General features: G+C 37.7%; 1 protein-coding gene across 2 annotated transcripts; it reads left to right on the forward strand.

Annotated features, from left to right (window-relative positions):
- The first annotated feature begins 186 nt into the window (after nt 1-186).
- On the forward strand, nt 187-25,042 carry LOC139946027 (5'-AMP-activated protein kinase catalytic subunit alpha-2-like). Of its 2 annotated transcripts, none has more exons than XM_071943609.1 (15): nt 187-294; nt 1,856-1,997; nt 6,750-6,843; nt 7,955-8,099; nt 9,260-9,347; nt 9,549-9,618; nt 10,355-10,403; nt 11,541-11,649; nt 12,053-12,155; nt 13,307-13,421; nt 14,229-14,302; nt 15,129-15,177; nt 15,859-16,022; nt 17,032-17,209; nt 18,027-25,042. In XM_071943609.1, exons 1-15 carry the CDS (start codon nt 213-215, stop codon nt 18,200-18,202), a joined length of 1,638 nt encoding a protein of 545 aa, XP_071799710.1. In that variant the 5' UTR covers nt 187-212; the 3' UTR covers nt 18,203-25,042. The 2 variants fall into 2 exon arrangements, with proteins under 2 accessions (XP_071799710.1, XP_071799712.1); XM_071943611.1 differs by having other exon boundaries at nt 198-294; nt 15,099-15,177.
- The last annotated feature ends 2,022 nt before the right edge of the window (nt 25,043-27,064 follow it).

Below are 27,064 nucleotides of genomic sequence, written 5' to 3' on the forward strand. Positions count from 1 at the left end.
TAAATATTCAACACATTTTGAACTGTTGCTACATTTAATAAACTTCAACTCGTAACATATTTTATAAACAATCATTGAGGGGCTTAGTTGATTTAAAAACTTATACATTGTAGCGAAATTGAAGACGAGACAAATCAACTCACCTTGACCTATTTAAGGTCAGATTATTATTTCCCAGGCAAAACGAAGTCAACATCGCAAATAACTTTACAATGTCGTCCACTCCGCAGGTTAAAATCGGCCATTATATCTTAGGGGAAACCCTAGGTATGGGCACATTCGGAAAAGTGAAAAGTAAGTGACAATTTCGTATGTTCTTATTACAATTACAGCCGGGGAAAGTGTACTAATTATAGCATATTGTGAAACTGGGTATGACTGGCTTGAAACTCTCACTGACCTGTGTGTTGAAACTGACCTCATTAATGTATTTTCTATGTAATTGGAGTTTACGTGCAAAAACTTGTGTTGCTGCTCTAGGCGCAAGGTTTTTTTTACCAGCAAACTTTATATATTATTGGTGCATTAAGCATTTATATATACGAGGAAGCTAAAATTTACCATTTTTTCTTTACTTATTTTGACAAAAATTGCAATATTGTTAACCCTAATTTAATTAATAAGAATAAGAAAATAATATTTAATAAGATAATGTTATGCTGAGCAAAAAGGCAGTCACAAAATACAGCATTCTTAATACCATTTCCATTTATGATTTATGCATTAATTTAATGTTATAATTATTTAACACGACCTGGGGATTGTGGTTAGCAGAATCTATGAATCAAAATAATTATGAATTAATTCATAAAATATAGCCTACTAAAAGCAAGTTTTGTGAGAATGCTTTGCAATTTTTGCTTTGTCAATAATTAATTGATCAAATATCTTATCATCACTTTTCCTGCCTAATTATATTGATATCAGTAAAGTCCTGTATATATAGTTTTTTTGGTTGATCTCAAAGTTTCAAAAAATGTCTTTTAATCAAAGTCCATTTGACGCAGTCAGGCATATGGCCCATTTGTTTTTCCTTTTCCTGTGAATTTAGGCTACTTTGTTTCTGCAGCCAAATGAATTTAAGAATTCAATATGATTTTTTTCCCATACTCTTTTTGGAAAATAATTCAATATGAAAACTTTATCAGTACATAGAATAAGTTTATAAGAGTCTATACAGACAACAAACAAACAGCAAATCACTAAACAAAAACAAGAAAGACAAGCAAACAAAATGCACGTCATCTATGTTTTTAATCTCAGCTTGTTTGTATGCAGAGATTGCCCGACCAGTTACTATGATGCGCTTTCCTGAGCTCTGTGAAAAAAACTCACAGGCGTATTACTCGGGTGGGATGCGAACCCATGGCATTGCCAATTCTAGAACAGTTTCTCACCAACTAGACCACCGAGATTGCCCGGTAGCTAGAGGCAGTTCGAATCCTATAAATGATTTGACACATTAAAATTGTTTCTGCTTTCCCATTCTGAAAACCTTTTTGCCCCGAGTTTCTTATTTTTAATTTTACAGCAATTTTTTTTCTGAAAGGATTTAAACCAGTCAGTGCTTAAAAGAGTGGTTATATATTGGCTGGACTCATGACTTGCAATTACAACGTTGTGGGTTGCGGTTCGAATCCCCAAGCTAACCGTTGATTTCACATTGACTAGAATGAGTAGTGTCATCAATCTATGCTGAATCACTATTTCTTGATTTGTACAACTCATAATCATTGATGTTAAACCAATGTTTGTATGAGAGAGATTGGCTAGTTTGTCAAGTTGACAGGAAGATCATATACCACAGACATTTTAGTTTAGTAGTGAAGAAAATTTATCTGTTTTGTTTTCACAGTGGGTGAACATCTCCTAACACAGCACAAAGTAGCCGTGAAAATCCTGAATCGACAGAAGATTAAGAGTTTAGACGTCGTGAGCAAAATCAGACGAGAAATCCAGAACCTGAAACTCTTCAGGCATCCGCACATCATCAAACTGTAAGTTCAATTCTCAAAACTAAACTCTCAGGGATGTATTCCTATTTATTTACACAACCTAGGCTTGATGCTTCATGGAGGCATTTGCACAGGGTCCAATTTCATAGGGCTGCTAAGCACAAACATTTGCTTAGCATGAAATGTTTGCCTTGATAAAAACAGGATTTCCCAACCAAATTTCTACGTGATTTTCAAGATGACCATACAACAGCTGAATAATTAGGAAATGCAACAAAATGGAAATTCGGTTGGTAATCCTGTTTTTACCAAGGAAGAAATTTCAAGCTTAGCAAATTTTCGTGCTTAGCAGCTCTATGAAATTGGGCCCAGGCCTTGAACTTCTTTCTTGAAGGGCCACAGCATTTTTCCTCTGGTAAAGGTCACTTCGCAATGGGCACCATGGCAATTGCTGTGTGTGCCGGAGGTTAATTGAAGGCCTGACTCGAGCCTGATGTTTCATTCAGGCTACAGAGGCAATTGCTTGGAAAAGGGCACAACAGCAAAGGCACAGGGCACCATGGCAAGTGCTGTGGGTGCCGTAGGTAAATTAAATTAAAGGCCTGACTCAGGCCTGATGCTTACACCAAGGCAACAGAGGCAATTGCTTGAGTGCCCCTGGTTATTGCCTTGACTGTGCCAATTGAAACATTCTAATTCAAAGTCTACAACTCCCTTACAGAGGTGCCCTTTTCAAAAGAGAAAACGCCTCGGTGCCCTTTCCCTTTTAAGAACGAGATAACATCAGGCCTGCTATCTAGAGGGCTATCAAGATTTTGAGCTTTGCCTTGGTGTTGGAACTTAGAATTGTAAGAACTGAATAGGGCTATGGTTCATGGTTTACAGTATGAAAAAATGAACCCATTTGGTAAATTGAACCGTAAATGATGAATCAACATGCAGCCTGCCTTTAAAATTGCCACACCTGACTTTATGCTAACATAAGAGGCATGACAGCCTTCCTTCATGTATAAGAGTCTGACATGTAAATTCTTTTCTTTTTTGCCCTCGGGGGGGGGGGGGGGGGGGGGGGGGCGGCGGGCGGGGGAAATCAATAAGATTGTTATTAAACAGGCCTGGAATTTCATAGGGCAAAGCTAGTTTCATTTAGTAAAGAGCAATTCAACTGGGAACATTTGTACATGCGGTTGGAAACTTTTGAAGGGGCACTTGTACAGCGAATGCCGTGGCCTATTCCCTGATTGAACAGCCTATCAGAGCCCAAAATGAATTTTGTTGGTCAGCCCTTCTTGTACACAATCAATGCATCTAGGATCTACTGTGTAGATGTGTCCACCTCATGATTGTGTTTTCTGTCATTCAAATTCTCAGTAGATGGTATTGAATGGTCAGACAGTAGGAGGGTTTTAACTGTAGTGTACCCAATGTAGATGCGATAACAACATGATATTAAACTGCAGGCTTGGATAGTGTATCATTCAAAACCATGTGGATGAACTGGCTCTGGTGCTTCATTCTTGAAAGGGCAAGGGCACCAAGACGCTTTCTCTTTGGTAATGGGCACTTCTATGAGGAGATTGTAAATTTCTGTGTGAGCAATTCAAGGCACAATTGCCTCAATTGCCTCTTGGAAGTATCAGACCTGTGACTGATATCAAATCGTCAGTTAGTAGGAGGGTTATAGTGAACAGTGTAGATGCATTCATCACGTATGGTATCATGTTGCAGGCTGGCATCAGTTTAGTTGTCATTTAAAATCACTGTTGAAGGTATGATCAAACAGTAGGAGGGTTAACTGTCAACATGTATTTTTTTTTTTTTTTTTTGCAAGTCGCCTGACACACAAGGCCTGAAGGCCACTTCAAGGTGTGGGCTACAATTAATTTTTTCCAGAGGCCATTGCCACCTACTCCTAGGGCTGAAACAGGGTTACCCCTTTTACAGTCCATACGGATGGAGGCTTGGGTATCATTATGACAGTTCAGTTTGAGGATTACCTGTGTACTGTGGAAGATACATTCACAATTTTGTATGGTACATGTAGTTTGAATTATCATTCAACAGTTTGAATGGTCAAACAGTATGAGGGTTAACTATGTACTGTGAAGATGCATTCACCATATGGGATCATGTTGCAGGCTGGCTTAGTTTACTTGACATTTAAAACATGAACGCTTGAACGTTTGGAATTGTCAAACAGTGGGAGGGTTAACTGTGTACTATGCATTTATTATATGGTATCATGTTGCAGGCTGGCTTAGTTTACTTGTCATTTAAAACATGAATGCTTGTACATTTCGAATGTTCAAACTGTAGGAGGGTTGGTTGTGTACTGTGAAGATGCATTCACCATCAATTACAATTCAGTCAACATCTGTTTCCATATTGGTGAACTAAGAAGAATAATGAATACATTATCATTAAGTGTGTACAATTATTTAAGTCAAAGAAAGTCAAGGACTGGTCAAGAAAAATAGTTAATGAAAATGAAATAAAGGTAATATAAAGCGTATGTCTCAAATTAAGCTACAATTAACAGTGCAATTGGTGTCAAGTAGCCATTGTTTGGCCAGATTGTCTAGCTCTTTTAGAGATTTCTCGCCAGGGCATCTGTGATAAATGCAGTCACTGAATGATGTTTGGAGGGCAGCTCCACACTCACAGGCTGGACTTGCAATCATTCAAGCCCATCCTGAACTATAAAGTAATGGATAGGCTATGGAGCAGATCAATGTATGAGGGCATTTACAGAAGCCAAAAAGGCTTGTTTTAAAATGCCCACTGACACATACAAAACGAAAGAAATTACAGCAAAAAGGATTTAAGCAACAAACAAACAAAAAGTATGACAAAAAACTAAACTGAAGGTGGTACAACAATTTCTTAACCTTATGTTGCACCTCACTTTAAAGGACTTGGAGTATTGCTTACAAGTGTGTTTTTGTTTTTCAAGACAAACTTAAAATCTCACCTGTTCAAACAAGCATACTCACACAATCCTCAGTCCTAATTTGTCTTTCTCTCCTCAAGCGGCATGAGCGCCTTCCTGAGGCGGATACCGGCGCTCTATTAAGTGTTCTTTATTGTTATTATTTAATTATATTTTGTTCTATATAGTCATACATGGCTTTTAAAGGCACTATTGGTAATTACTTAAAATAATGACTAGCGTAAAAAGTACTTGGTAATGAGCAATGGAGAGCTCTTGATAGTAGAAAAAAAAACGTCTACAGAAACAGCTCCCTCTAAAGAAACATAGTTTTTGAGAAAGAGGTAATTTCTCATTTAAGAGCCCCTGCCTGTAAGAATGTACCAAGTGGTGATTCATGGGTTCTCAGATCTTCTTCTAAAAAATTAGAGTGATACATTATCATACCAAACGAATAAATCCAAAATATTAGTTTGCTGACGCTTTCGGTTTGGGAGTTATCAGTTATCAAAGTTTTGGCCTAAAAGCCTTCGTGAAACGAATAGAACATTCCCTGTAAACACAAAAATGTGCGCCAATGTCATCCCAACAAAAGTAAAACATTTTTTGAAACCTCCAGTTGGGCTTATAACAAAAGTAAAAAAAAAAATTTGGGATCTCGTTGGCGCGTCATGTTACGCGCACCTGAACCTTTGACGAACAGTGCCCTCGTGCCATTTTCAACGCCTCATAACTCAACGCGCCTATAAGATCCCATGAATTAAACAAGTTCACATGAAAGAGCTTGCATCCCTAAAACAAATTGAAGTGCAAAGTGCGTGGGATCTCGTTGGCGCAGAGAAATAATAGAGGTCAAAGTTCAAATTTTACCAATATATAATATATATTTATTCGTTTGGTATGATGGTGTATCACTCTAATTTTTTAGAAGAACATCTGCGAACCCATAAATCACACCCCCCCCCCCCTAATTTGGTACATTCTTACAGGCAGGGACTCTTAAATATAAACAAAATAATAACAATAGACTTATTACACATCTGAAAGCACACAAGTTTGTACATATACAACAAGGGTTTGTTTTTCTTTCATTATTCTCTTGCAACTTCGATGACCAGTTGAGTCAAAATATTCACTGATTTTTATTTCATGCATGATATGTTGGGATACACCAAGTGAGAAGACTGGTCTTTGTCACTTACCAAGGGTGTCCAGTGCAATTTGACGTGATTTGACTTATGAAATAAATGAAAACCTATCCATACGAAATTTTGCAACTTCGATGTCCAATTGAGTCAAAATTTTTGCTGATGTGTTATTTTAAATGCATATCTTGGGATACACCAAGTGAGACTAGTGGGTGGTCTAAGACAATTACCAAAGGTGTCAATTTGACTCGATTTGACTTTTGAGTAAATGAAAACTATCCATGCAAAAATCAAGATGCAGTTTAAAGCCATTGGACACTTTCGGTAAACAGTATTGTCCAAAGGCCTACACGTCGTGTATCACAACTTATATATACAATAACAAACCTGTGAAAATTTAGGCTCAATCGGTCATCGGAGTCGGGAGAAAATAACGGGAAAACCCACCCTTGTTTTCGCACGTTTCGCCGTGTCATGATATGTGTTTAAAATAAATCTGTAATTCTCGATATCGAGAATTGATAATTGTTTTAAAGTTTTCTCAAAAAGTAAAGCATTTCATGGACTAATATTTCAAGAGAAGTCTTTCCACCATTACCTTCTGTAAACCCTGTGTGTTATTTGTAAATCTGTGAACCTTTTTCTTTTCTTTTCTGTTCCGAAAGTGTCCAATGGCTTTTATTAATTACTTCATGGTTATTTGAATCTTTGTTGCAGATATCAAGTGATCAGTACGCCCACAGACATATTCATGGTCATGGAATATGTAGCGGGAGGAGAACTGTTTGATTATATCGTCAAAAACGGAAAGGTATAATGGCCTTCATTATTTACCTCTTTTTGTATCCACTTCTTGTGATTTGAAATTTAATCTAACCTGCATTAAACCGTGTCTGAACCAATTAATCTGTCAACCAGTCATGCAGTAAATGTCATTCCCATATGCTAATGTCGTCACTCGTCTGTATTGCGAAACGAAGAGTCGCATGCACTGCTTAAAATAAACATTACACTAGGAATTCATTAAAATTCATGTTTTTTAGATGTTTTGTGTGTTTTTGGTTTGACTGAAATCTACACATATTTGATTTAACGGTAGGGTGATTGATTAATCAGTACTCTGATTAAAGACACTGGACACTATTGTTAATTGTCAAAGACCAGTGTTCTCACTTGGTAAATCTCAACATATGCATAAAATAACAAATCTGTTATGAAAGAAGAAAAAATCCTTGTCACACGAAGTTGTGTGTGTTTAGATGGTTGATTTCGAGACCTCAAGTTCTAAATCTGAGGTCTCGAAATCAAATTCGTGGAAAATTACTTCTTTTTCAAAAACTATGGCACTTCGGAGGGAGCCGTTTCTCACAATGTTTTATACTATCAACCTCTCCCCATTACTCGTCACCAAGAAAGGTTTTATGCCAATAATTATTTTGAGTAATTACCAATAGTGTCCACTGCCTTTAAAAAGTACTCTGATTAATGACCATATAAACTTACTCAGTGAGGAGTAGGCCTACTGCAGCTGTTGTTCGTATAGATTATTTTGAGAAAAGATATCCTTTGAAGTAAAATGTTTCACGGATTTCTTAGGCGTGACTGAAAAAAAATGTAAATTTCCTTAGCGGTCAAGGATGTCATTGGTACCCACGGTCACCACACCAAAAATTAATGGATTTGGCGTTTTGGGGGGGCCTTAGGTACTTTTTTGCTGCCTATGGACTAGCAACCTCTCCAGGCGGAATAGAAATATTTTAAGTCGTTTGATGCCAATTAAACCGGATATAAATACCTGTAGGTTTCTTGATATCCCTTTGCTCAATTTTCTGCAAAGCCTTTATGACTTGTTGTTTACCTGAGTGAAAATTCATGAACAAACAAACAAACAAAACAACATTTTCTCCTCTTTCTTCCGACAGCTAAAAGATTTTGAAGCCCGCAAGTTCTTCCAGCAGATTATCTCAGGGGTAGATTATTGCCATCGACATATGATCGTCCACCGAGACCTAAAGCCAGAAAACCTGCTGCTTGATAACAATATGCATGTGAAGATCGCAGACTTTGGTAAGTCGTAATGTTTCGATAGATTTAAAGTTAGTCTCGCTACTACAGGCAGCGCACCTTTTTTCTCCTGAAGGCTAGCAGAGTAACCCAGCTCTTTTCAGAGTCAACCAGCTCTTTCCAGAGTCAACACTCCCCCCCTAAAAAAACCATGGTTAAACCCCCATGGTAAGACATCTGCTCTATCGATGATGATCTGACCAGTGTTGTAGCCATGGTGGGTGGTGCCGGGCGGACCCGCCCAGAACTCAATATTTTCGCCGAGCACTCTGAGCAAATTAGACTGTGTGGCCCAGCACAGATTTTCTCCAGATTAAAGCAAAATATTGTTCACTGTTCATTGATCTCAGACAAAGCTCATGATTTGAAGGGTGTATGTACTTTTTGTAAGACAAAAAACACAATGTCCACAGATTTACACTAAACTTACACAGTTTGAAGATAATGATAGTAGAAAGCTTCTCTGAAAATATTACGTGCTAAGGTGCTGTAGTTTTGGGGAAATGAGTAAAGCAATGTCATGAAAATAATTCTCGTCTCATGAGACAAAAATTATTTTAAGCATTTACAAATGTATTTTCATGACAATGTTTTCTCAAAAACTACAGCACCTCAGTAAGTAATATTTGAAGGGAAGCTTTCCATTATCCTTATCTTCAAACCGTGTAAGTGTAATGTAAATCTATGACAGAGAAAGAATACAGTCAAAAGGACAGTCAACTTATTGCAATGACCCCATAACATGAACAGTTTGGAAACCCGGCATTATGCGTACCTGACGCTTGCACAGTATAATTTCATTGATCCTCTCGCCCTTGGTGGACTTCGTACAACTTGGTTTTAGAGCCCACCACTAAAATTCTCTTCAATCCTGGGCCCAATTTCATGGCTCTGCTTACCGCCGAATTCTGCGCTTACGATCACGATTCCCCGCTTACGTGCAAGCGCCGAATTTCCGCGCTAGCCTGGTAAGCGTAGAATGCCTAGTAACGTGGAGTACGCACGCGCAGAATCCCAAATTCGCCGCTAACCCGTAAAATACGCTTGCCGTAAGCACATAATTCCCTGCTTCCGTAAGCGCCGATTCTGTGCTTACGGTAGCAGAGCCATGAAATTGTGCCCTGGTCTTGACCTTTACTGAACTGTCTTTTGTCTGTTTCTAGGTCTGTCTAACATGATGACAGATGGAGAGTTTCTTAGGACAAGTTGTGGCTCACCAAACTACGCAGCCCCAGAAGTCATCTCTGGAAAGTAAGACTCAAATATTCCACAAGTGCTTGCTTTTGATAAATGGGACTAATATTTTATGGGATGTAAAAACGCCACCAGTGACTTTCATTTTACACATATACAAATTTATAATAGTTAGAAACAATACAAAGACTTAATTGTTTTATAGTGTGTCCTTTTTTGCATCCATTTCACTGAATGAATATCTGAATCATTTGTCAGGTTGTACGCTGGTCCCGAGGTCGACATCTGGAGTTGTGGGGTCATACTTTACGCTCTACTATGTGGAACTGTAAGTAAGAACAGAAGCCGATTTCACAAAATGCTAGGATTAATCCTATCTTGAGTTAGGATGAGTAACTAGTCCTAACGAGGACGAGTAACTAGTCCTAACGAGTAACTAGTCCTAACGAGTAACTAGTCCTAACGAGTAACTAGTCCTAACGAGTAACTAGTCCTAACGAGTAACTAGTCCTAACCACAGAGCTATATATATTGACTAGAGCGCTAACACCCTGTTATACACGCACTAAGCTTTTGAAGCCGTGTGGGCGCAACCATGTTTATGTACAAACCAATACAAAAGCTTGAAATTTTGTACGGCAATTGTACCGCTATTTGCATGATAATGCGTTTGTTCTTTTCTATGCGTCATCGAACCAAAAAAGTGCAGCAAATGTGAACGCACAGTCTACTGATCAGCGTACAAACTGCGAGCGTCATGTGCAACACATCAAACATGTCTGCGCCGAGGGTGGCTTCAAAACGCAGAGCAAGTTAGCGCTCTAGTTAATGTATAGCTCTATGGTCTTAACTTAGAATTAATCTTAAGGTCTGCATGTTACAGTGCAAGGCTGGGACTCATCGTAAGTTCTAAGATTAATCCTAAGTTAGGAAGAGTTTGGTGAAATCTACAGCTGTATTGACAAGTCTCATGATTTTATTGACAAGTGGGGATTGTATGTGTGAAAATGCGTAACATTATAGTGCATTATTTTTTTCAAACAATTTTTTGTTCTTCATAACAGCTTCCATTTGATGACGAACATGTTCCGACACTCTTCCGCAAAATCAAAGGTAAGGGAAACACAACAACCTTAAAGGAACACGTTGCCTTGTATCGGTCGAGTTGGTCTATAAAAAGCGTTTGAAACCGTTTGTTATGAAATGCATATGGTTAGAAAAATATTTTAAAAGTAGAATACAATGATCCACACAAATTTGCCTTGAAATTGCGTGGTTTTCCTTTTACTTTGTGAACTCACATGGTCGGCCATTAATGGGAGTCAAAATAAATAAATGGCTGACCGTGTTAGTAGACGAGGTAAAAGGAAAACCACGCAATTTTAGTGGATCATTATACTCTAGTTTTAAAATATCTCTCTAATCATATGCATTTTATAACAAACGGTTACAAACGCTTTTCAAAGACCAACTCGACCGATCCAAGGCAACGTGTTTAGTTTAAAAATGTATTTGTCAAACCACCGCAGGGACTATTGTCTCTATCACCAAATCTAAGGAAGTTTCCTGGCCAGAGTTCAAGCTCACCAAGAACCAAGTTACATGTATCTCTAAGAGAAAGAGTTTGCCCCAGTCTTTCTAGCAGTGGCTGCTGAACGCACCCAAGCACCTTACACATTACATTAAAGGCAGTGGACACTATTGGTAATTTCGCAAAATAACTATTAGCATAAAACCTTACTTGGTGACAAGTAATGGGGAGAGGTTGATAGTATAAAACATTGTGAGAAACAGCTCCCTGTGAAGTGACATATTTAACGAGAAAGAAGTAGTTTTCCACGAATTTGATGTCGAGACCTCAGATTTAGAATTTGAGGCCTCGAAATCAACCATCTAAAAGCACACAACTTCGTGTGACAAGGGTGTTTTTATGTCTCATTATTATCTCGCAACTTCGAAGACGAATTGAGCTCAAATTTTCACAGGTTTGTTATTTTATGCATATGTTGAGATACACCAACTGTGAAGACCAGTCTTTGACAGTTACCAATAGTGTCCATTGTCTTTAAATAGGTCTCTCAATTCAAAGACTTCAAAACCCTGTCTTGGAATACAAAATTACAAGCACTTTAGCAATAAAATGCTGTATAAAAGTAGATTAAAGTGCTATATAAAATATTATATAAAATTAACCTTTTATTATTATTAGTTGTAGTAGTATTGTTATAATTTTTGCTATTCTTCCTATAGGTGGTGTGTTCGTCATACCAGATCATATCAGTAAATCATCAGTGAAACAACTCATAACACATTTGCTACAAGTTGATCCGCTTAAACGAGCCGACATCAAAAACATACGGTAATACAATTACTGAAATGTCTTAAAAACACTTGCCCTCATCTGGTTGCAATGCCCCCTGGTATATCGTATAAAGCATCAAACTCGAGTTCTGGTGCTTCTGTTCAGCAGAGTGTGGGCTCGAGTCCCGGTCAAGACACTTGTGTCCCTGAGCGAGACACATAACTATAGTTGCTTGTCTCTACCCAGGGGTCAATGGGTACCTGTGAGGGCAGAGACTGTTCTTGGGATTGATTTAGCCGAGTAGCACATATTTGTTGCACAGGCTGTATCCCAAGGGAGCTGAGATGGTTTAAGGAATAAATCAAGGCCCAGTGCCACACCTCTTCATCACACATTGATTCCCTTGTTAATGATAATTTAACACGGTTGTGTTATTTGTATAAATCTCTTCTTTCTGCAGAGAGCATGAATGGTTTAAGGTAGAGCTTCCAGAGTATCTGTTCCCCAGGCATAATTTTGACGATTCTATCATCGATAATGAAGCTGTCAGGGAAGTATGTGAGGTAAGTGCAGATCGTCAACTTAGTTTAAAGGGAAGGTTCCTGTTTGATAATTACTTGGCAGTGTCATGGCCGAGCGGTTAAGAGCACCGGATTCAAGCACTGGTGTTTGATCAGCAGGGTGTGGGTTCGGATCCCGGTCGTGACACTTGCTACATAAAATTGGGGAGGTAGTGCTTTCTGCTCTACCGGCCAGACTTCGAATTGATGATACCCAAGCCTACATTCGTATGGACTGTAAAGGGGTTAACCCTGTTTCAGCCCTAGGAGTAGGTGGCAACGGCCTCTGGAAAAAATAATTGTAGCCCACACCTTGAAGTGGCCTTCAGGCCTTGTGTGTCAGGCAAATTGCATAAAATTAAAATATAAAAAATTTAAAAAGTACTAGTTTAAAAACTGTCTTGGTTATGAGCATTAGAGAGCTGTTGATAGTATTGTGGGAAAAGACTCCCTCTGAAGTAACATAGTTTTTGAGAAAGAGGTAATTTCTCACTAAAATAATGAAAGACTTCTAGCTAGAAGTTTTTTATTCCTTTCTGAAAGCTCACAAATTGTACAACAAGGGTGTTTTTTCTTTTTTGAGTGCTTTTTAAGTTTCTATAGTTGTGTTTTTAAAGAAGTTGTGTGTTTTTGGCTTTGATATGTTAACCCATTATTGACATTTCTCTAGTCACAATTATTATTGTTTTTTTTAACAAATGTCTTTTCGGGATTGTCTTGATAACTTTGACCTTTTGACCTATAGCATTTGACCCATGACCCTTTTTGATTTCCAGAAATTCAATGTGAAGGAGCTTTTTACCTATAGCATTTGACCCGTGACCCTTTTTGATTTCCAGAAATTCAATGTGAAGGACCTTTTGACCTATAGCATTTGACCCGTGACCCTTTTTGATTTCCAGAAATTCAATGTGAAGGACCTTTTGACCTATAGCATTTGACCCGTGACCCTTTTTGATTTCCAGAAATTCAATGTGAAGGACCTTTTGACCTATAGCATTTGACCCGTGACCCTTTTTGATTTCCAGAAATTCAATGTGAAGGACCTTTTGACCTATAGCATTTGACCCGTGACCCTTTTTGATTTCCAGAAATTCAATGTGAAGGACCTTTTGACCTATAGCATTTGACCCGTGACCCTTTTTGATTTCCAGAAATTCAATGTGAAGGAGCAGGAGGTACACAATGCGCTGTTAGCCGGTGACCCTCACGATCAGCTACGCATAGCATACTATCTTATCATCGATAATAAACGCATTATGGACGAGAGTAAGTAACCAATGACATCTATAATAGACGTTAAATTTGCATCGGGGATAAAGAATATTAATTTTGGTTTTTACCCATACACAGATGTGTGTTAGCACTGTATACTCAGTACTTTCCCGAGTCCTGTGAACAAATATCACAGGCATGTTACTCGGGTGGGATTTGAACCCACCACCCTTGCAATTCTAGAGCAGTGTCTTACCAACTAGACTACCGAGGTTGCCCGGTAGCTACGATATCTACGATATCTAAATACTCTTTGTCTCATCTGATTGTTTAAAATTCTATTTCCAGGTGACTTTTAAGGAACATTACAGAATTGGTTTTGCTAGGAAAACAGTTGCTGGCAGTGAAAGCACTTTATGTAATCCACCATATACATAAACTGACAAACCTGTAGAAGTTGAGATCGATAGGCCATCTGGGTCACGAGAGAATAGTGTAAAACCGATTAATAATAATAATAATAATAAGACTTGTAATGCGCACGTATCCACCCTGCTGGGTGTTCAAGGCGCAGATTAATAATAATGATAATAATAATGCAAGTTATTTATAAAGCGCTCTAACTGACAGGGGAAAGTATCACAGCGCTGTACACACAAAATAAACAAAGAGCAAAGAATAAAGAAAAGCAAGCAAATCAGTTGAACAGGTGGGTTTTGAGAGATTTCTTGAAGGCTGCTAGTGAGCTAGAGTGGCGGATGCTGTGAGGTAAATCATTCCAGAGTTTGGGGGATTACTAGTCAGTGTCCCTTGTGGTTTATTATCTTTAATATTTGATTTGTTTTCCTTTTGCCATCGTAGCTTCCAAGACACAACTGAAAGACTTTTACCTTGCATCAAGTCCACCGCCCAGAGAGTCATACCTTGAAGTTGGGGTAAGTTGCCTCTTGGAAAATATAATAATAATAATAATAATAATAATAATATTGAATTCTTATATAGCGCACGTATCTACCAAACAAGGTACTCAAGGTGCTGAGCATAACAGACTTTCAGAAAGATAGGTTATTGCAGTTATGAATTCTGAGACCCAATAATTGCACTGCCAATAGTAATATATTTAAAAAAAATTAACGGCTTAAGTATAGGGCCCTTATCCTCAAAAGGGTCATGGGGCATTTTACAGAGGGTACAAACTTGACCAAGTTAAGAAAAATACCCAAATATTTAAGATAACAAGATTAAGAATGCTTAAGAAAACTACAAACGTCGAATAAAATTGAGGTCACTAGATCAGGTCTATTTCCTTCGAAGGGTGGTGAGTTACCAGAAGGAGGGACCTCTGGGGACGAAGGATCTAGTGACCGGATCATGCCAGTCCGTATTTGTTTTACAATATACTTCAGTCAAGAATATGAAATGAAGAAACTAGCCCGACAAAACTCTTGAGGGCGCTTTAACCAGTAAAGAAAGTTGAAGTCTTTTGCCCCCTTCGAGAACTATTTCCGCAAAATATATGGGCCTGTGATGTATTGACGGCGCGTCTAGTTTATGGTAGTGTAAATCTCATGCACTAGCCTACATAACCAGAAGATATCTGTTTGCAGAACGAAGGTTGCGACCGTCCTAGCTGTAGCTGTAGCAGTCAACTCGGATTCGGCCTATCCTTCACTCAAGACAAATCAATTTAGAAGTGAACTAAGTTTGTTTTATGTCATACTGCTATTTCAGAAAATGAAACCAACAACGTTACTTTTACAGGAAGGTTCCGGTGCCCCTGCAGTCAAACCTCATCCGGAAAAAATGCCTGGTAAGTCTACTTTCCAGTAACCTTGGGATTCGAACCCCGCTCTGCTGGTTAGAAACACCAGAGTTTGAATTCGGTGCTCTTGGGCGCTCGGTCCGGGGACACTTCCATACACTTTTCAGCCCTATATGAAGCTGGCAACGTGCCCCTGATGACTTTTGTAGTCGACAGCCCAACAAATCAGTTAAAGGGAAGGTACACGTTTGGTAATTTCTCAGAACAAATTTTAACTTAAAAACTGACTTGGTATCGAGCAATGGGAGAGCTGTTGATAGTATAAACCATTGTGGGAAACGACTCCCTCTGAAGTAACGTAGTTTTTTTAGAAAGAGGTAATTTCTCATTCAAATAATAAAAGACTTCTAGCTATAAGTCTTATATTCCTATCTGAAAGCACTCAAATTCGTCCAACAAGGGTGATTTTTCTTTCATCATTTTCTTGCAACTTCGATGACCGATTGAGTTCACATTTTCACAGGCTTGTTATTTTATGCATATGATGGGATACACCAAGAGAGAAGACTGGTCTTTGACAATTACCCAACTCGTACCTTCCCTTTAAGTGTAGCCCTCACCTTGAGATGGCATTCCGACCATGTGATGTAGTGCGATATCTCAAAAAATAGAATTTTTAGTTTAAAAAAGTGTAATATCTGAATAAATTGTTGTTGTCGTTTTGTCCAGCGTTGTCAATTAATATTGCTGAGCATCTCGACATGAAGACATCGGAGTTATCGCGGAGGAACACGCCGCTGAAACGATCAAAGTGGCATCTAGGTATCCGATCACAAAGCAGACCTCTAGACATCATGGGGGAAGTCTACCGTGCCATGAAGACACTCACATATGTAGGTCAAATATTGTCTGAGGAAATAGAATTGGGAACATAAAAATTAGCTGTTGCAAACAACGTACCAACCAAATGGACCGATGGTCTAAATGCAAAAAATAGTTAATGGCCTGACGTTTCGACCCTAGCAGAGTCTTTCTTGAACAGGTAACTAAGTGAAACATAAGCAGTGAAGTGGAAATACATGAATTGGGTAAGAAAGCACACAGAAAAAAGCAAGGGGTTATCAATGAATAGGACCCGGGAAAAAACTATTTCTGATTCAATTGATCATGATGCATTTTGTAAATTTTTATACGGTTCAAAGTTGCTTTCACGTTTAACATGTCTAACATTTAACATCGTTTCCAAATACTGATTGATGATACCCAAGCCTACGTACATCTGTATGGAATGTATAGGGGGGTAACCCTGTTTCAGCCCTAGGAGTAGACGGCAACAGCCTCTGGAATAAAATAATAGACGTCCACTAAGCTCCGCCCGTTTGCATATTTACCAATCATAACGCAACGAAGGTCCGACAAAAACAAAAATAAGGTCTGACAAGCGTGCGCGTATGGTTGGCGCGCGCTTCAGAGTTTTTGTGCAGAAAGGCATTGGAGACCCCCTTGGTTCTTGCTCACATGTGCGTCGTGGGCGGAGCCTACTGGATCGGTCTATTGTAGCCCACACCTTGACGTGGCCTTCAGGCATGTCAGGCCTTTTGTCTCTGGCGGCTTGCATAAAAATTTTTTACAAATCAAGCGCGATGAGCACTTAAATGGATTTGTGCTCTCTATGAATTCTCGTTATCATTATTAGTTTGTCATTATTATTATGAATTTTTCATTATTATTTTTAATTGTTAATTTTGTATTATTATTAATTTTTTAATTATTTTTTTTATTAATTTTTCATTAATTATGGGGGAGGCAAGGGGATAGGGTCACAGGTCACGGGTCATTGCCCTCATTTTAGCTCTCCTGATATCTACATGTCTGATTTCTCTCTTTCCGTCCATCATGTAGAACTGGAAAGTTGTCAACCCTTATCATGTTTACGTCCAGAGGCGTAACTCGGTAACCGGCAGCATCTTCAAGATGAGTTTGCAGCTTTATCAAGTAGACAGCAAAAGCTACCTCTTAGACTTTAAGAGCCTTAGTAATACGAGGAATAGCTTCGGCCAGTACTCATCATCTTCAATAGGTAAGTCACGAAAATTAGCTAAGCATAAAACTTTTCTGCTGACCTGAATAAAGTTACCAGCCAAAATACCATTCCACATGTACTGTCTGCGGCGGGTACCATGCTTATTTTTGCTTTAAGACACTGGACACCGTTGGTAATTGTCAAAGATCTAGTATTCTCACTTGGTGTATCTCAACATGCACAAAATAACGAACCTGTGGAAAATTGACTTTAATTGGTCGTCAAAGTGGCGAGATAATAATAAAAGAAAAAGCATCCTTGTCACACAAAGTTGTGTGCTTTCAGATGCTTGATTTAGGGATTACTAGGGAGCCATTTCTCACAATGTTTTTATACTATCAACAGCTCTCCATTGCTTGTTACCAAGTTACCAAGTAAGTTTTTATGCTAACAGTTATTTTGAGCAATTACCAATAGTGTCCAGTACCTTTAATAGAAAACTCACCCGTTCACTCTCTTTGCTGAGATGTAGAATAAAAGTCATTCCAACAGCTTTACTCCACGTACTGCACCTCTTTGCAACTCCTTGCCTGGTGCACGTTTTCCTCCATCCCACAATTTTAGACTGATTTAAGAGGAATATAAACTACTACCTTCAGCTCCCCTGAGTTTATTTTATGTTAACTATTTGCTTCTTGTTGCCCCTTACCAAGAGTGGCTCATATAGCCTTGTTTGGGGCAAGAAAGAACCAAATGGAAAAACAATCTTAAATTTAGATTTGTGGCTCATGACTTAAGTCAGTTCTTGAAAGAACCCAAGACTGGTTCATGCATGGAAGTTCCAGGATTTCAAATTTGTTTCTTTTTTTTCCAGACGAAAAGATGGATGCCGCTGACTCCAAATCTTCCTCAACCTTGACCCCACGCCTGCCATCGACCCCCGAGACTCCACAATCGCCCACGCCACCGGCATCTCCAACCATCATGAATCACGACACTATGGAATTCTTTGAGATCTGTGCCAGCCTCATTGCAACGTTAGCGCGGTAGATCCGTCATAGCGCCACCTAGGGACGGAAAAATTGCCGCACATCATGTGCGCAAACAGGGCATTACAGAAGGTCAGTGTAAGGTTGCTTTTTTGACGAATAAGCAATGACGCTCAGCATTTAGAGTAAAGAATGTACGGTGACTTGAGAGCATAGAAACAATGAGCTCGACTGCCCAATTTGTTGTCTGTGTATGCGTTTAAGCACACCACATGACGTGTGTTTATGGCAAAATAATTATCACGTGAGCGTACATAGACCTTTTTTTATGTGATTTCATTGGTCAATGTTCATGACGTCTACTGTATGGCAAAACAAAATGGCGTGCGCACATCGATAAAAGTGGTCTCACAACGAAATCGCACGCACAATGTCGATCACTCGGCGTCCTCCGAGTTCTATGCTTAAGAGTTGCCTTTGAACCTTTCTATTCGGGATTGTGTACCACACAGATCTTAAAATGAAACACTGTTTTTTTTTGTAATTGGATTTTTGTCTAGTTGGGTTGGTGTACAACCATGGTGCATTGAGTAGGGGATTTATTGGGTATTAAAAGTGTCGTCGGTTAGTGGGGAAACAAAAATAGGGTTAACCTGATGTTTAATCACGTTGAATAAGTCTTGAAATACTTTAAGATCTCAGGTTTCTGTGTGATGTTTTCTGAAACATTTCTGACTGAGAAATGGTTTACACTGCATGAAATGCAGACGAGATGAAACTAAGAATTGATCGTTATTTCGGAGAACTTGAAGAACCGGATGTCCATCCTAAAAGTGCTCGCTTACAGCTTGCATACAAAATCAATTATAGATATATAGATATATATATATTAACTCTGTTTGTTTGACTTCTGAAATGAACAGCCAAATATAAGTGCTTTGATTATGATGGTTATTTTGTTAACAATCCTGCAGTAACTGAAAAAAAACAACTCTGTATATATGTAATAAAAACTAGTATGTTTCAATTTTTGTTTGGTTTTTTTAGGTGTAGATATTTTTTGAAGAAAAATAGCCGCTTAAAGGCTTTAAAAGATCCTTGTATAAACATCTAGGCAAATTGATCACCCCTTTAAAAAGGCAAATGTTAAAATGTACAAGAAAAATATTTTTGCCTAAACTACTTTTTTGTGGACGTGGCTGATTTAAGTCGAAAACCAAATTGGCAAAGGAAGAGAGTTGCTGATGCATTAAGTGTATTGGTCGAGTATTTTGCAGCTTTTGACTAAATAATCATTGAGCTAAGAAATGGGACACTCTATGCCCATACACACAGGTGTGCGTGTATTATTTACAAATAAAGTTTGTGACATTTTAAACATTAATGATAAAAAATAAGGGTTTTTTAAAACTGATTATGGGTGAGGTTTTGTGTGTAGATCCACAGCATTTATGCTTGAAGAATGTGAGTAACGTTGGTAAGATTGAAAATATAAATGTCCAAAGATTAACACAGTACCTTCCACGGTGTAAAGACGGTCAGAGTGGGAAATTTTCCCTTGAAATATTTTTGCTTGAAAAGCTATAGTTTTTAAGAAAAAGAGTCAATCAATATAATTTTGACCTTATTGTACAAAACCCAATGTTTAAAAACAGTGAAAGCATATAGCCTGTAAAGGTTTTTTTTTTATTATCAAGAAGTAAGCCAAAAGGGAAACTGACTGGATAAATTTCAAATATTTGGGGGTTAAACAAAGACAAATTTACTAGAGCAGGACGTGAACCTGCAACCTCCGAATTGTCGTGCCGGTGCTCTACCAACTTAAAGCTCTGGAGCCCAATGTTTGTGGTCTCCCTATTAGTTTGTCAATAACTTAGATCACCAACTTAGGGCTAGATAACTCAGTTGAATTCAGTTTGTGAAAAGCTGCGGCCGGTGTTGCCGTTGGTACTTCAGCTTGGGCGATATTGGTTTATTTTATTCACGATATATCACCGACAATATATCGCGATATTCGATATAATCGCGATTAATTAAATTTGACATCGTCAGTCTTCAAACTCCCAGTGAAAGTTGTAGAAGAGACAGTCATAGCATAAGAGAGGTGTTCTAATGACCTATTCTTCTGGTTTTACTCCAAACCTATGGGGTGCAAGATGTCTCAGCTAGGAAATACATCGCGATATTGCGATACTTAATCGAAATATCTATATACTGCGATATATCGCGATATATCGATATTTCGATTAAGACCAAATCGATCCGATATCGAAATCGTTTCCAAATTAGTATCGCGATATTCGATAATATCGTGATATCGCCCAAGCTTAGTTGGTACTTGTATCCCCTTGTTGAACAGGGATTGGTTCTTGGTAAAAGTACCAGGGTTTTTTTTCTTCTGTTTTTCACAAAAATAGAAAATGTACCCAGCTGAAACTTTTAAAGGTGACTTACATTGTGTCTTTATTGACGAAACAAAATTATTGGAAAATAGTATTGGTTGATGTGAACTGCTAACCAACCAAAAGGAACTATGGTATAAAAATGCAAAAAAAAATATATTTAATGGCCTGACGTTTTGGGAGAGTGTTTCTCAAAGGCTAAAAAAACAATCTATATGACCCACCTTTAACACAGAAAATATTTGTGTGGTTATGGTTTGTGGTAACACTATTAGAATTTAGTTCTGTTCTTGCTCATCTTGCTCAGGCATAAACAAAAATGTTATGTTGGCATAACCTGACCTACCCTAAAAATACGGCCGACCCTGGATAGATTTTTCAAGGGAAGAAATTTAATGATTAAAATCTATTAAAGACATATAAATAAAATAAATGTCATCAAGAGTTTAAAAATATACTATTTGTTGTGTGTAGCCTAGTTTTCTTTTGTTATCGTGTATACTACCGGCTCAAACAATTAGAACGCATATCGTTTTCGTTGCTGGGAGGGGAACAAAAATCTCTACCTACCTACCCTATTTTTGGGGGCCCGTTACGCCAGCATAACATTTTTTTTGTATGCCTTAATCTCATCTTGCTTAGTTCTGAAAGAACTAGGTCTTCTACTACCTACTACTTAAGCAGCTCTATGAAATTAGGCCTTGTCTATATTTAAGCAGGAACTGGTAGCCTGCCATTGCCATTTACTGTTAATTGGTTTTGACTGGTTCCCTGTGGTGAGTATTGCTAAGCAGGGATGGGGTTTCTCAGGGTTTTTGTTTTCAATCTTTAAAGGCAGTGGACACTATTGGTAATTACTCAAAATAATTATCAGCATAAAACCTCACTTGGTAACGAGTAATGGGGAGAGGTTGATAGTATAAAACATTGTATTGTACAAGTAATTTTCCACGGATTTGAGTTTGAGACCTCAAGTTTAGAATTTGAGGTCTCAAAGTCAAGCATATAAAAGCACACAACTTCGTGTGACAAGGGTGTTTTTTTCTTTCATAGTTATCTCGCAACTCCGACGACCAATCGAGCTCAAATTTTCACAGGTTTGTTATTTTATGCATATGTTGATATACACCAGTACAAGTGAGAAGACTGGTCTTTGACAATTACCAATAGTGTCCACTGTCTTTAAGGATTTTCTCAAAATGTCGTTGAACTTTCAAATATCCTTGAAAGATTTAAAACATTAAGAAAGAAATTGCCCACTTTGTGTCCAAACCTGTAGTTTATTATTTGTTTTCTTGTGATGCAAAAAATCTGACCCTGAATATAACAATAGAGAGGTTCCGAGTCTCAAATAAGGTGGAACCTATACCAGTGCTTCCATGGCAAACAGGCCAACTTGGAAAAGTACATTTTTAGAAAAGATTGAAATGAAACAAGCTGTTTTGCCGTAAACAGGATGAAAGGGTAAAAAAAGGCCGAGATAGGACAAGTTATATTCGCATCCAAACCTAGTATGCTTTCGAAACTCTGAAATGAAAAAAAAAAAGACGCCTTCAATTTACCCACAAATGATCTTATTATAAGAAACCAACATTTTCAAGTTGGAACAGCCATGAAAAAGCCGGGGCCAACAAGCCATTTTTTCCAGGAATGTTCACCGACATCAAACCATAACCTTGATATGTGGGAGGGACAAAAAACGTGTTCCCATTTGACTTTCTGTTTGCGGCAGGCGTAAAGTTTGCGTGACTGGCTTAGGCGTAAGTCTACCATGCATTCCAACCTGGACTAATATCCCGCAACGTTTGCATAGCCTTTTACAGTGTGGTTGTTGTAGGTTAACAGAGCGGAGCTTTTCCCATTGGACATTTCACCTGCCCTGTTAAGTCTTCCGCGACTTTTTTTTTTTACATCAGAGTTGTGTTAAGCTGACAGGGAGGTCAGTTTACCATGCGCCCCCATTTTCATTCTAAAGAAAAGTCGCGGTACTTTAAGCAAAAAACAGGTCCTAATGTATGGGAACACGGTTTAAAGATGCTATGTCAGATTGTTTGCCGATTTGACCCAAAAATTTTGATTTAAAATTCAATATGTATTTTGATGGGGGTCGAGAAAGTTACAAGCTTTCATTTGAGCCATTTATTAGTAGCAGTGAAATGAAGTGCTCAAAATTAGTTTTTGTCAGGATCCCGACAATATATCACGTGACCAATTCATATGTGTTTTATAAGAAACGTTTTAAATTTTTGTCATGGTTCCTGACCATAAAAAGTAAAAGACAATTATTTTTCATTAGAGCGGGTAATACTCTTTGAAATACCATTCACTAAAAAAAAATTCAATTTTTTAATATTTGGGGCCATAAGTCTGACCTAGCATCTTTAAGATAGAAGGGAGTCATCACTGACCAAACCTTACACAAGTCTTTTTCTGTTATGTCTATTCTCTTTTATTGTGTGCTGTGGCCGTTTCATTGGGGTTTTTTTTATTGCGTTGTCCTATAGGTTCATTTAAAACCTGACCATAATATCATAACAGGTTTAAGAAAATGAAAAACCATTCCTAAACCTTACATTTAAAAAAAAAATTACGGTGGAAATTTATCCCAAGATACTTTGTACGTGTCGTGTAAATTCTGTGTAATTAAAAAATGTACAGTAAAGTAAAATAAAAACATATAATATCATTATTTTTTTGACTAGATAACTATGTGACTTTTTTTTATTATTGATAAAATGTTTGGGTCTTTAGAAAGACCTTGATGGTGCGGATTGTTAATTGTTAAGTGTTCCATTTTACATGTGGTAACATGGTATGCAATTGAAATAATTATTGGATTAAAATACTAATGTATTCATTTACTTGTACATGTACATGCTGTGATGAATGACAAGGCAAAAATATGAAATCAAATTAACTCAGAGTAAAATTTCCTTTGTTGGTGTGAACTTTTGTTTGGGTACTGACAGAGGGGTTTTGACAGCAAAGTAGCTTAGCGGTAAGCACTGTACACACTTATACTGGTGTTGAAGGTATTGTACAGAATTGGTAAGGATGAAAGAACTGTAAACTGAAAGCTTAGGCCTACTGATTTAAAGCTCATACTACAGCAATTAATTTTTTTCTGGAAAAATATTTGAGAAAACCATATCAGAAAATTTATTTTGGTTTTACACTAACAGTACATTGATGTCAGTTAGCACTGAAAACTCGGTACTTTTCATGAGTTTTTTGAAAAAGACCACAGGCATATTACTCAGAGATCAGAAAACCTTAACAAAAAATGCAAAAGCTTTCTTCAGTTGTTACAACCAGAATTAAAGGGTCTATGTAACTTTTGTAGGACAAAAAACACAATGTCCACAGATTTACACTAAACTTACACAGTTTGAAGATAATGATAGAAGAAAGCTTCCCTGAAAATATTACGTGCTGAGGTGCTATAGTTTTTGGGAAATGAGTAAAACAATGTCATGAAAATAATTTTCGTCTCATGAGACGAAAATTATTTTAATCATTTACAAACATATTTTCATGACATTGTTTTCCATTTCTCAAACACTACAGCACCTCAGCAGGTAATATTTTCAGGGAAGCTTTCTACTATCATTATCTTCGAACTGTGTAAGTTTAATGTAAATCTACGGACATTTTGAAAAAGTACCTAAATCCTTTAAGGAAAATTGTGTTTACGGGCAGAAAAGGTGTATTTTCTCCTGAAGTAATGTAGTTTTCGAGAAAGAATCTGAAACAACTTTGTGTGACAAGGGTCTTTGTTTCTTTCATTATTATCTCGCAACTTTGGCGTATGATGTGATACACCAGTTGTGAAGGCTAGTCTTTGACAACTACCAATAGTGTCAAGTGTCTTCAAGCTACTGTGGTCAAGGAAACAAAATCAATCTTCTTAGGGGCATTACTGTCGCCACTAAACAAGTTCTACCCTCTAAGTGTATCATTGTTTTTATTTCTGCATTTACATGTACTTATTGTTTTCTTTTGATGTGTTTTAATTGTTTTGATGCTCCAAAAGAAATTGCCAGAAATAATTATGTTAATAAAAGAAAATCCATGTGCAGTAATGCATTACCCGAAATTGATTTGTATATTAAAAAAAAAACGATTTGTAAAAAACCCATACTGTACAATAAAACCATAACAACCTATAAAACTGTATACTGTGTGTTTGGTGCATAGCTTTGATTCCATGCTAGTCTTGTAGACAAGTCGTTAAATCTTTGTCACGATGATAGCGTTTTGTCTCTCTCTGCCATTTTCGTTACACTAGCGATGTTCTTGTGAGTCTGCTGCCCCCGCGAGACTATGGAGAGCAGTCGAGGAGCCAGCATCTCTGCGCGAGAGCAGTGATCTGGCGAGAGCAGTCTTTTGTCGCCGAGAGCTGTGGAGTGTAGTACACTATCACGACATTAACGACTTGTCCACAAGTCTATTTCCACGCTTGGAACGTTTTCGATGATCCAAGCAAATGATGTCAAACAAATAACCCATAAACAGAAACTGTGATATTAAAGACGAAGCTTTAAGAAGTTCATAATTTTTAGTATTACTGGTTCGTTTTTATTCATTTCTGTGATGATGCTTTTAATCAATCATAAATACATGATATCATTTTTGTTGCAATCAATTTTTTTGATCATTTTATTTACAATAAAAACCCTGAGGGTGTTTTTTAAGCAATGCCACTGACTTAAAAAAATGTCACCTGGACCCAATTTCATGGGGCTGTTGAACACGGAACTCTGCGCTTACGGCCCATAGAACTGCACGCTTTACAGGACGTCGCCATGAAATTGAACCCGGTCCATCTTTGTCCAGACTTCAGTACCCTGTTCATTTCTTTTTACAGGATTCACAGAAATCTAACTGTTGAATAACGCAATGCTACCTAATTGTCTCTAAAAACAAACAATTCCTTTGACCAGTTATAGTACACTATCACACTTTTAAAGTATTTCTTTCTTTTAAGCAACTCAACATCTTTGGTCTGGAGTTTAAATATTAGGTATTGGGGGGGGTTACAATTTACCCTATAAATTATGAGTACCTAGAGAGTCAATTGCTAGGACAAATAAATCCAATAGGGAGTAGTAACATGGCAGTTGTTGGCTTTACTTAATGGTCTGGGCCCAATATCATAGAGCTGCTAAGCACAACAATTTGCTTAGCATGAAATGTCTTCATTAATATAAACAGGGTTACCCACCAAACTTCCCTGTGATTTTCAGGATTAGCAAACAACAGCTAAATACCAGTAACAAGCAATATGCAACAAATGGAAACTTGGTTGGTAATCCTGTTTTTATCAGGGAAGGATTTTCATGCTTAGCAAATTTGTGTGCTTAACAGCTCTATGAAATTGGGCCCTGGATGCAGAGTTATCACTGTCACACTGTTTGTGTATAAAACATGAACAGGGCCTGTCAGCATAAAAACTTACTAAGCACAGAAAAAAACTTCCTTATCAACAAAATTTAACATTAACTGGTTACCAGCAAAAACTGGTGCCCAACTTAGAAATTGGCTAAGCAGTATTTTCTGCTTAATAGCTCTATGACTTTTATTTGGGCACCGTGTGGTTGATGTTGGCCTCAGTTGATTGGATGACCAGTCAACCCAGTATATATTTGACTCTGAGGGCACTATTTTTTTTGGGGGGGTGCATGATTACTGGACCATCCAAAGAGAAATTCATACACCCAGCCATCAGGCCAAGAAGCACCCACCCAGCTGAGTGTTAATTCATCTCTATGATTATGATTCATGCATGCCACAACAGCATCATCATCAGGTAAGTTGACTGGTTTGTTTTTACTGCTTCTGACAAAACACTTTAAATGACATTCTTTCAATGTAGAGAATGTAGGAGAAGTTAGCATTTAGGAAAACTTTCCGTATCCTGCCACCACTTGTTCACTCATTCTTACTCTTACCAAAAGAAAGGGAAAAGTTTCCGTATGGCGCCACCACTTTTTCATTCGATATGAAATAATATCGTATCTAATTTACCTGATTGATATATCCCTTTTTGAAAAAAATGAGTGAAAAAGTGGTGGCGCCATACGGAAAGTTATCCAAAGAGAGAGATATTTCTTTTTTTTGTTTATTGAGATATCTTTTTTTTGTAAATATGAGTTAAAATGAGTGAACAAGTGGTGGCAGGATACGGAACGTTTTCTGGTTATTACGGCAAACCGAAATATATATTGATACCTCACCATGCAATGCCTAAAATCCCACACGGAATATCTCTCGGATCCAAGCATACATTTTATCTTAATAACTTTTTCTCGTGTCTAATCGTATCTCTTTGTATCTACTGTACATTTTGAGTTATAAATCTATTTCCTTTAATATTTACAAAACCAATATTAAATTTGGATTCAAAATAACAATCTATTTAATTTGTAATTTTTCTTCTTAATTATCCATTCTATACACACGTATCTTCATTTATGTGGACAAATTTAGTGTTGATTGCTAAAATATATATACAGAATTTG

The sequence above is a fragment of the Asterias amurensis genome, chromosome 13, assembly GCF_032118995.1.
Source record: "Asterias amurensis chromosome 13, ASM3211899v1".
NCBI classification, from domain to species: Eukaryota; Metazoa; Echinodermata; class Asteroidea; order Forcipulatida; family Asteriidae; genus Asterias; species Asterias amurensis.

Coding starts and splice junctions, on each gene's coding strand:
- LOC139946027 (XM_071943611.1), top strand. CDS start 213: ATGTCGTCCACTCCGCAGGTTAAAATCGGCCATTATATCTTAGGGGAA. Junction 12,156..13,306: donor CTGTCAGGGAAGTATGTGAG/GTAAGTGCAGAT, acceptor TTTGATTTCCAG/AAATTCAATGTGAAGGAGCA. Junction 16,023..17,031: donor CCATGAAGACACTCACATAT/GTAGGTCAAATA, acceptor TCCATCATGTAG/AACTGGAAAGTTGTCAACCC.